Here is an 11,464-nt window from a genome sequence, read left to right on the forward strand (position 1 = left end):
TAAGGAGAAGGATTTTAAAATCAATTCTGGATTTTACAGGAAGCCAATGAAGAGAAGTTAGTACAGGAGTAATATGATCTCTCTTGCTAATTCCAGTCAGTACTCTCGCTGCAGCATTTTGGATCAGCTGGATGCTTTTTAGAGAGCATAGATTGTAGATGGTATAGATTAGTCTCATGTCTTCATTTAAATAAATACAACATCAATAAAATGTATTTACTAAATTGTGGCTTGTCACTCATTCACAATCTCAATGTCTGATAATATTTGATAGAAGTCTGTTATCAATGATTTATAGCATCATAAAACCACACACTGTCATCACAATAACCTTAAAGCAAAGATGAAAATCTCACTGCATCAACTTGTATCTTTACACCTGCACTTATTTTCATTGGCATGTACAGTAAAATTGCTAATACACTATTTTAGACTGTCTGCTACTCACTATTTGCTATTCTATATGTTGCCTGTCATTTACATAGTGCTTATATCCAAAGGGCTTTATATTTGGCTCTTGTTTACCCATTCAAATACACACTCACACACACACACACTGATGGCAGTGCTTGCCGCTTCTGCATGTGGACAGGAGGAGCTGAGGATCAAACTGCCAGCCCAGTTCCAGCAGCTCCTCCCGCAGTGAGAGCCACTGGCCACACACCTTAGACAACCTTGGCATGACTACAGCCAGTGACGTCCACGCCTCAGTGACTGTGGGGTAAACACTCAAACCAGGGATCCTTTGTGTGGCACTTGTCAAGTCCCAGCTTATTAGCAGGACATTTATTTCAGCACAAGATGGCAGTACACTCTGTTCTAAGCTCAGAACATCAACCTGTTTCTGACACAGTCTTACAAATCCTTTCATACCTCACAAGGCTTCATATCATCACTTAGATTAGCTTTTCTGTGTGTCAGAGTCTTGTGCTACCGTGGAGTGTCATCAGGTTCAAAGGTGACTAAACCTTAAGATAGATAGATAGACATAGATAGCTGCTGGGGACAGTGGCATCCAGACGGGCCAGTCTTCATAGCTGTCCAACAACAACAAGGTATGACAAGGCCCAGGGCTGGTTAGTCCAGCTTCAGGTGCTAGCTGGGACAGAAGACTTGAACACCAGTGGCAGCACAGTGGGCCATTACCTTCATCAAGGTCAGTTCTCAACATTGTCGGTATCAAAGTTAACAAATAGCAAAGAATGTCTTCAAAACTGAACAAAAAAAAAAAAAAACATCACATAACAAAATTCATCTTTGATACTCTTGCCATTAGCACACAGTAGCGTTTTAATCCTGGCTGGAATGTTCTCCACAAGCCTTTCACACTGTTGAGGGGTAATCTTCTCCCATTCTTCTTCAATTACTGTTTTTAATTCTTTCAAATCCTTTGCTTAAAACAGACCTTTTGATAATCCAGCAAAGATTTTCAATGGGCTCATGTCCGGGGATTGAGCTGGTCACTCTAAGACCTGGATATTGTGCTCCTGCAGCCAAGTTCTACTTGACCTGGACGCGTGGCAAGGGGCATTATCTTGCCCAAACATCCGTTTTCCACCTCCACTGTGCATCTTCAAACAGCCACAGCACTTTTCTGTAGAGAAGCCTATATGTCAGCTCAAGTTATTTCTGGCTTTTTTCTTTGCATCCTCAACAATTTTCCTGGCACTTATGGCTGAAGTTTTTCTTGCTCTACCTGAGCGTAGCTTGGTATCAACAGAAGCCCATATTTTCCACTTCTTCATCAGAGTTTGAACGCTACTGATTGGCATTGTCAAATGTTTGGATATGTTTTTCTATCCTTTTCCTGCTTTCTAAAGTTCAAATACCTTCTCTTGTAGGTCTTTTCATAGTTCTTTTGCTTTCCCCATGGCTCAGAATCCAGCAAAGTCATTGCAGCACTAGATGAAATGTGCAGGCGTCTGTCAGGAGCCCATAGACTCACTGACTCTTTATACACACACTAATTACAGTCAAACAGGTGACAGGTGTGGACAGTGACCCTTAAAAGCCATTTAAAACTGTTTGTGTCAACTAGTGTGCATAGTATCAGGCCAAAACATCAAGGGTATGTATACTTTTGATCAGGGCCATTTGGGTGTTTCAACTTGTCTCTATGATTTAAAAAGAGAAAATATAATTATGTGATAATAAATAACTTTGCCTGACCACTAACTCTGAATGAAAGAAAAGCTTTTGCATGATCAAACATATTTTCTGAAAAATGGACAATATTTCTATATTTATTTGCCAGGGTATGTAAACTTATGAGCACAACTATGTGTGTGTGTGTGTGTGTGTGTGTGTGTGTGTGTGTGTGTGTGTGTGTGTGTTGATGTGATTTTCTTAAACCAGGCTGAAAAAAACTACACATATATTTTGTTTGCTTATGTTTTCTTTTCTTTCTTTCCTTCTTTTCTTCTTTTTTCCATCTTTCTGAAAACTTTCCGGCAAAGTTTCCTTGAAGGTACAATGGTACTCTGTGCTGGGCTGAATTCCACACTGATTGTTACTAATACTGTCATCTAATACTGTCTGTATACAGTATAAAGAGCTTTATTTCCAACATGGTACACCTCAGTCATACTACAGTAGCAGCTATCTGTAATGTATCCACACTTTGTAATTTGAGCCATCTGGATTCTTCCAATTGTGACTTTTGGAGCTGAATTTACCACTTTGCCTCATTCATGGCCTGTAACGTGCCTACTTGTAATTTGGATATTTCCTCAATGGCAAGTTGCTGATGTGGATTCAAGAAGATATTTTCTTCTTCCACTTAAAGAACTACAACCAACTGTGCTGAGCAAACCACATGCACACAAAACACATACATACTCACTCCTGGACTTAAAATTGCTGCTATATATGCAGCCTTTCTTCTTTTTATTTCTCTTACTGTTCAAACAGTGCACATGGTCACTTTGGTCATACTGTTTATAGTATTTATTATTATTGTTTCCTCTAATAAGTCTTTTTTTTTTTTGGAGTCTTTATATTCTATCTGTATTATCTTTATATTCTGTATATTCTGAGTGCCTGTACCCTATTGCATCTGCTCTTTGCTGCTGTAACAGTGTAATTTCCCCATTGTGGGACTATTAAAGGTTTTTCTTATCTTATCTACTGTATGAAAATGAAGGGCAGAGATGATGGAGGACATCATTCTAACTCTTATTTTATTGCCATCAATTCAATTCAATTTATTCATTAATTATACAGCGCCTTACAGAGAAAGAGAGAGAAAACTCTCTCTTTCTCTCAGAGAGAGAAGAACTCTCTGAGAGAAAGAGAGAGAAAAAAACTATCTCTTTCTCACTGAGGGAAAAGAGAGAAAAAAACTCTCTTTCTCTCAGAGACAAGAACTCTGAGAGAAAGAGAGAGAAAAAACTCTCTGAGGAGGGAAGAGAAAGAGAAGATGAGAAAGAGAGAAGAGCAGAGAAGCTCTTTCAGTGGAGAAAGAGAAGGAGAGAAGAACTGTCTGCGGAGGGAAGAGAAAGAGAACAGCAGAGAAGTTGAGACAGAGAGAAGTTGAGATAGAGAGAAGCAGAGAAAGAGAGAGTTCTTCTCTCTCTTTCTCTTTCGGTGGAGAAAGAGGGTTAGCGTTCTCTTTCTCGCTGAGGAGGGCGAAAGAAGGCCATGCTCTCCTTCTCGCTCCCTCCCTCTCCATCGATAGAGACAGAAAGAGAGAGGAAAAGCGTCTCGATCTCTATCTGTCTCAAGGAGAGAGAAGGGAAGCTCTCTGTGTAACTCGCTCTCTGCCTGACAGAGAGAAGAGAGAGATCTCTTGCTCTTCCCTTTCTCTCTGCCTGACAGAGAGGAGGAACCCAGAGAGAAAACACAGAGAGGCAAAAACTCTCCCTGCTGGAGAAATGATGTATAGAAATGGAAATAATCTACATTTAAATAAGCATCTCTCTCTGTGTTTCTCTCTCTCGCTCCCTGAGAGAGAGAGAAAGAGAGAGCAAAAACTCTCTGTTTCTCTCTCAGGGAGCGAGAGAGAAGGACAGAGTCTGGTGGCCCGGGTCACATCTGTATTCAGTTCTCCTGGATATTAACCTCACAGACGCTCAAAATGAACCGTTATCAGTAAGGATCCGCAGCATGAGCGGATCGAAAGCGACTGAATGCCCCCAGCAAAGACGTTGGTAGCCTGAGACACCGGCGACGCGCCGCCACCAGAGCTGTCCCTACCTCCTCAGAAACGTTGAGTCAGTGAAGGAAGGCTCCTCATTTATATCATCTGGCTGCCGCCGTAGTGACGCCAGAGCCTGGGAATCAAAGGCAGGTGAGATGGTGACGTCATGAGCCACACCTCCTCTGAGCTGCTGCTCACTGGATGCTTTTTGCTTTTGACTACATTCACAGTTAAACTACAAACTGTTGCGAGTGAAAATCCCAGCAAGTGTAGGGGTGTTCTGATACATCAGTCAGATTGTTGAAAAATTCAAAAGCATTCCAAAGGCAGTGTAAAGAATAAAAATGATCAAGTGCAGCTCTACACTTTGATTTGAACATTTGTCATGTATGACTTCATTTAATACTGTAGGTTCAGACACGATCATCCACAGCTGAAGCTCTCATTCATGCACCTGTCCTGACAAGATGCTACATGTGATTCATTGTGATCCATCATGTCTCAGCTAAAATGTTTTTCCTTGAGTCTTATTCAAAATGTGACTCTGAAAACTCAACCATCTGTGCCAACAGAATTAAGATAAGTTATGAAAAAAACCATCAACAAACTCAGAGCAAGAACTTCATAAATACCTTTATTGCACATTAAAAACTGTATTCATTTCAACAATTGTATCAACTGTCAATATCAGCAGAAAAGTGTATAAAAGAATGGAATGAAGTGATGAATTTGAATGTTTTATTTTTCCCAACTAGTTATTGCAAATGAAGGCATATTTAATGTGCCTTCATTTGTGGTCACAGTTAAATTGAATTTCAAATAAACCTACTGTAACCCCCTACAGTAATGGCACTGAGTTCATTTTCTATGAACTACTCATCAGGTTTTTCCAGATTTACCATAAAGCTCATAATGAATCTAACAGGATGCTTTGGTGAATTAATGTTTTCAGTGTCATTAAAATTGGTACAAGTACAAAGGACACATGAGGAAAGCAGACATTTCAATATAGACAGCAACATTCAATCAACATTTCTATTATTTATGTAGCTGATTAAAGCTAATACAGAAATGGGCTTGTAATTAATTACAAATTGTGGGAAAAACCTCTATCAGTGTGTTCTTGGATGGTTACAATAGAGTGCAAACCAGATAAGGTATGAAAAAGAAACAGCAACAAACTCAGAGCAAGAGCTTCATAAATACCTTTATTGCAAGAATTGTATTAACCATCAATATCACCAGAAAGGTATGAAAGAATGGAATAAACTGATGAATGGTCACAAGTGTAAAAAATACACACACATATATACAGTAGCATATATAGTAGGATTTTATTTCAGCTTCATTTAACCAGGTAAGTCCAATTCTCATTTGCAGTGACAACCTGGCCACAGACACAATCCAGTAGATAAGACAACGGATCACAGTACAAATTCAATACATATCAATGAAAATGACAGTGTAATATGTGCATATATATACAGTGAGGTTCATGGTTAATGACTAAAAACAAGTACAAGGATCATGGATTATGGTTTGTAATGTATTCTTAAAAGAAGAGAATGGTATTAAAGAGCTGAGTTTTACAGTCTGTTGTAAGAGATTTCAGTCGTTTGTGGCAGAAAATTGAAAAGAGAAGCAACCAAAGAAGGTGCAGGCTTTTGGAATGACGAGGTTAATGAAGTTGCTGGAGCAAAGACTGAGACTAGAGTTCTGAATATTGAGCAAAGAGCGTAGGTATGAACACTGTAAAATGTAATTGCTAATATAGCTTAAAATAAGAAGTGATCTTAACTGATGTGTGCTTACTTTGCTGGCTCTGCTATGTTAAACTTAGTTAATAAAACTTTTTAGTGAAGAAAGTAATTAAAGTCATCAGCCTTAGAAAGTATGAGTGATGAAGAGCCGTCCTCACAACCTGACACCTATGCCCGACACTAGGTGGCAGCACTTGGCTGTGTGACACGTGCATTTCCCCGTGAAGACGTGCTCGGTAATGGCCGCAAGCACGTTGAAAGCGGGAAGAAAGCTTCTGGCTCTGTCATGTTAAGGTAAGTTGCTGCAAACTGGAAGATTTTATCCGGTTTTTATTTAGTAAGGTCTCTAGGTCTTATGCCGTATGCCTCATCTGTCGGCGAAAGGTTTCAGGTTAACCGTATGTCTTCAAATTGCCAATTCAAATACTCCTTAGCAAGCTGAAATGACACTGCCTTTTTATTTATTTATTTAGTTAGTTAGTAGGGAGTCTGTCCCAACAGACACCACAGAGGTTAGCATGTGTAGATAGCGCGTTAGCGCTTTCTCTAAATGTCCCACTTAACATTAAAGATTTACTGCAGCATTGATGGCTGTAGCACTTGATTTAGCAACTGTTAAGTAGCACAATACGTGTGCTGAAATTCTTTGAGTTTTCCTAAAAGTTAGAATGAAGGAGTAGTTTTACAAGGCCTATGTGAAGGGCAAACGTCGCTAGCGCTAGCTTACACGCATTGATGTAATGAGCACTTGTAAGCTGGCGCTAACGACGTTAGCCCTTCAAAGTCAGCTTTATTGTCAAAACCATATGTACAGGTCATACACAGGTTTTGAAATTGCAGTGCTCCCTAGGCCCACAGTACGGTGGCCGAGAGAGGCCGCACAAATACAAAAGCCGCAACACAAATACATTAAGCCACAACACAAATACAAAAGCCACAACACAAATACAAAAGCCGCAACACAAATACATTAAGCCACAACACAAATACAAAAGCCACAACACAAATACAAAAGCCGCAACACAAATACATTAAGCCACAACACAAATACAAAAGCCACAACACAAATACATTAACCCACAACGGAAATATATGACAACGGAAGTTAGCCTCAAAACGGAAGTAAGCCAGACGGGACTACGAGACTACGCTGGGACGCAGCTAGGAGGAGTTCTGTTTTGCTAAGTAAGTGAAACGTAATTCAAAAGATTATAATTATTGCTGTGGTTATGTGATTGTTACAAATGATCGATGCTAATACCCGTTTTAATATTTATGAACTGTGACATCTGATTTATTATGACGCTAACGTCGTTGCAACGTCGTAGCAAAGTTAGCGTTAGCTAACAAAAGTATGGAGAGGAGTAGCGAAAGCACTGTACTGTCGAAGTTTCACAAACAGGGAAAATTAAATGTAGATATAGACAGTATCACATAGGACTGCTATGTTCTTTTTCCTGTGTAGTATTATAACCACAGTATAATACTTGTTTTTGTTTTTTTGTTTTTTTTTAGCTGATTTGAATACTTCTACTTAAGAAGAGAATATATTTTATTGTTCTGTCCCGAAAACAATTAACACTAACATAAAGTGAGACAATAAGCCCCTCACATTTTCACATTTGTATTAATAATAGTAAAACAGGTACACTGTCTGAGTCACAGTGAAATTTCTTACCTAGTCACTGAGTCAGCCATTCAGCCATATGTTAGTACTGGACAGAGGCCTAAATAGTTTTGCATGTGCTGTAACTGTAATGATACTTAATTTGTGTTGTTACAGACTAAAATGTATTGCCCTTTTTGTGGATGCAACCTTAAATCTGCAACGTCATTCTGCAGTCTGTGTGGCAAAAACATTCAGTTCTTAACTGAACTTGAGAAGCCGAGCACAAGTGAAGGTAACATTTTTCAAGTTTACTTATTCAGAAGCATCAGCAATAATTTTTCATCTTTTTTATTTAAACTTAAGTTGACACTGATATTGATATTGATGTCTTTGATTCAGGAAGTACAGGAAAATGTGCACTGGCCACATTCCGGCATTTCCGGAGTTTAAAAGAAAAGGAGAGACAATCCTGTTTCAAAAGGAAAAAAGAACCTTTAAATGAAAAGCCTGTGAAGGTAACGTATTTTTTCTGATGGAAGACAGTCATTCTGTTAGCAATCCCTTCAGTCATGAATTGCCATGTGTATCTGTGAACCTGTTTACAGCTTACTGTTTAGTCACATTATGTTTCCTGTGTAGATTTCTGTAGGCATTATGAAGATAAAAGATGGAGGTCTGAAAACTGTGCGAGGAATGGTACTACCACTTATGGTGCACCCAGAGATAAATGCTGAGCAACTGCGTAAAGCTGCTGAACAAAAAATGAAGGACTTCAACAAAAAGTTGCAAGATGGTCCTTACTTTCTTCTTTACCCTGATGGCACAAAAATAGCTGACATTCCAGGAACAGACAAACCCTTCACTCTCAAAGCCTACAAGGAGGCACTGGGGAAAGCATACCAAAGGATCACAGTGTACATTTGTACGGCTGAAGATTTCAGTTGTGAGTGATTTTGGAAGTAATAACCAAACAAAAAGCTCTCCTAAACTGATTATCACCTAACTGATTAGCATCTTCCTGTGTCTGATATTGTACTTCACAGGTCAGGAATTCAGCACAGACTCATCTGATTCAGAGGTGATCATAACAAGCCGAAGTGCTGCTGAATTTAATTCAGCTGATACAGTAGTGAGTGTAACATTTATGGCACATGTACAGATTAGAGACCCTTAACTGGGTCACAATGCTCATCAAATGAGACACTGAGATTGCTGACACTGTAGTTTCTGTCTATCAATTCCTAAATGCACATGTTTTGTGTTTTCTGGTTCCAGGTATTCGAACCTACCCTCAACAGTACCAGAGATGGTAGTCAGTCTAAACATACTGATGAAGCAGCACTGGTAATATGTGATCACTTAACCCTAATTAACTTCAATTTAAAATGTATTTATCCTCAATTTATTTAAATTAATTTTGCTGCTATATACAAAATATCACTCATTTACGCCATTCTTCGTGTATGTTTTATGTTTCCACATCAATTGTGTTTAAGTTGCAGACTGGATGTCACAAATTCTTTGAGACACCACCTCTAAAAATCAAATCTTCACTGAAAAACTTTGCACTGTTTACAAGAAAATGTATTGAAAATGTAAATTGTAAAAGTGCACAAAAAACAGTCAGTTAAGCCCCCAAATTTAACTGTAGGAACACTATATTAAGTTTAAACTTTATTTAAGCTTGGATGAGGACCCACTTTCAACTCACCACTTAATTCCCTTGTTATACAGGTTTCACTTTCAGACACGGAACATGGCCCAGAAACATCACAATGTGCAATGGACACTACGTACTATAGGTATTATGCGTTCTCTCTCAAATTTCGAGTATCTCAGTGATGTATTTGCAAATAGAAAATTAAATAGTGTGTTTTTCTTAGCAAATATACAGAATTATATGCACCCATTGTAATAGAGGATGAAGAGAACTCGGACAGTGATTCAGGCAGTCATGATGCTCCAAAGGATGCAGAGTAAGAAATAAGTTACCAACATGCAACTGTTCTTGTTTATCTGGTAAAATATCCCTAATATTATTAGTATCAAATTAATTCATTTATATGGTTATAATCTATCCCTTGGTAGGGTGGAACAGCAGTCTGCTTCAGAAGTAATTGCAAACCTGGCACTCCAGATTGACCGCAACACTGTCAGCAGATTTAACATCTGCCGCTCTGAGTTCTGGAATGGAGCCATGAGAGGATTCAAAAGGGGAACGTTCTCTGAAGCAAAGGATCTTCTGGTGAAGTTTTCTGATGATGCTGGAAGGTTTGAGGAAGGCCTCGATACAGGTGGCCCCAAAAGAGAATTCTTATCACTTTTGATGAAAAGCTTGCGAAAACGACCCATATTTGATGGACCAGCAGAGAGTCGCTACATTGTCTACAATTCAACAGGTACTATTTTATACGGAAGGTTTAAGAAGTAGAATTACTGCTTTCAACAATGCAATGCAATGCTTTCTTAATATGGAAACTGCTTTAATTCTTAATTACTCTACACTTCTATGAGCAGCAATCAGAGAGGATGAGTATAGACTGGCAGGAAAGATGATTGCTGTGTCAATTGTACATGGCGGACCTGGCCCAAATTTCCTCTCAAAGGATCTGGTCAGCTACATCTCAGGGCAGACCAGTTTCAGCTCTTCAGTAGCAGACATTACAGATGAGGAAATAGGGAAAGTTCTACAAGAGGTATGAGGGTCATTGACTGAAGGGAGTGATACTAGTCATGAGATTCTATTTATTAAAGAGAGCAGTTATTTCTGATAATGCTATTATTTATGTATTATTCTTTGTATTCAAAATGAATGAAGGACATGTTATTTTTTTAGATCCAGAGTGCATCCTCATTGGAGACACTTCAAGCTCTAATTGTACAGAACAGTACCATGTTGCAGACTGCAGGGTGCTTCAGATATGTAAAATCAGTGAAGGAAAAGCACATCATTGTGAAGGAGTACCTCAAATGGTACATAATCGACAGGAACCACAGTGCAATCGAAAGGTAGTTTTTTTTAGCCAAAAATATTTAGTTTAACAAAAAAATTGATTAGTCAATTATTGATATGAAAATGGACAATGAATTGAAGTCATCGATGCTCTGTAGGTTAAAGTACAGATAACAATCTGTTATTGTGTTTCAGATTCAAGGATGGACTTACCAGCTTGCAGTTTTTAACAGCCCTGCAGCAGCATCCTACTGTTCTGGCCCCTGTCCTCTGTAATTCAGGTAACAGTTTAACTGTTACAGCCATTGAAAATCTGTTCCAACCAGAACTCAGCCCTATAGGAAGCAACAGGAGGGCTCAGGAGGACAAAACCAGGAGTTTCTGGGCAGACTACTTGCTTGATTGCGAAGGTTTGTTAGTTAAGCTGTCCAACTTTATAATTAAAAGTCCTAGTGTTGTTGTGGATACAATTGTCAGTCAGTTCATTCTAATGTTTTGTACTTTTAGAAAATAACAGTACCGTCACCCTGGAAGAGATCTTCATGTTTGCCACAGGGCTGCCCTGTGTGCCTCCTGCTGGCATGGACCCTCAGCCCCGCCTGCAATTTCTTCCCACTTCAAAACTACCCATGGCAAATACATGTGCCAACACCTTAAAGCTGCCTCTGTTAGACAGCTACAACACTTTTAAGGAAAACATGAGCTTTGGAATAAAGAATTCACCTGGCTTTGGATTTGCCTAAGCAGCCATGACTTTTTAGTCTGTTGTACAAAAAATGTGCAGCATTAGATTTGTTAAAAAGTGGATGTCTTGTTTATAATTGCACCTTTGGGGAAAAAACATCATTCATTCAGTTTTATAAAGATTGTTTACACATATTTTTGTGTGTGAAGGCTCCACATGTAACATTGCATGTCATTAAGTAAAACACAAAAAACTCTTATTTTATACTGTAACTTCAGTTTATTTTATATTGTACATTATGTTTACCGTACTTCAGTTT

General features: G+C 38.8%; 1 protein-coding gene across 1 annotated transcript; it reads left to right on the forward strand.

Annotated features, from left to right (window-relative positions):
* The first annotated feature begins 8,351 nt into the window (after nucleotides 1–8,351).
* On the forward strand, nucleotides 8,352–11,204 carry LOC121189187. The gene is made up of 9 exons (XM_041049071.1): nucleotides 8,352–8,450; nucleotides 8,551–8,585; nucleotides 8,783–8,851; nucleotides 9,242–9,309; nucleotides 9,391–9,483; nucleotides 9,596–9,906; nucleotides 10,344–10,516; nucleotides 10,656–10,870; nucleotides 10,968–11,204. The coding sequence occupies exons 4-8, from the start codon at nucleotides 9,290–9,292 to the stop codon at nucleotides 10,734–10,736; spliced, it is 678 nt and encodes a 225-aa protein (XP_040905005.1). The 5' UTR covers nucleotides 8,352–8,450; nucleotides 8,551–8,585; nucleotides 8,783–8,851; nucleotides 9,242–9,289; the 3' UTR covers nucleotides 10,737–10,870; nucleotides 10,968–11,204.
* The last annotated feature ends 260 nt before the right edge of the window (nucleotides 11,205–11,464 follow it).

This window comes from Toxotes jaculatrix, chromosome 11 (genome assembly GCF_017976425.1).
Source record: "Toxotes jaculatrix isolate fToxJac2 chromosome 11, fToxJac2.pri, whole genome shotgun sequence".
Lineage (NCBI taxonomy): Eukaryota > Metazoa > Chordata > Actinopteri > Toxotidae > Toxotes > Toxotes jaculatrix.

Coding starts and splice junctions, on each gene's coding strand:
- LOC121189187 (XM_041049071.1), top strand. CDS start 9,290: ATGGACACTACGTACTATAG. Junction 9,484..9,595: donor GATGCTCCAAAGGATGCAGA/GTAAGAAATAAG, acceptor ATCCCTTGGTAG/GGTGGAACAGCAGTCTGCTT. Junction 10,517..10,655: donor AACCACAGTGCAATCGAAAG/GTAGTTTTTTTT, acceptor ATTGTGTTTCAG/ATTCAAGGATGGACTTACCA.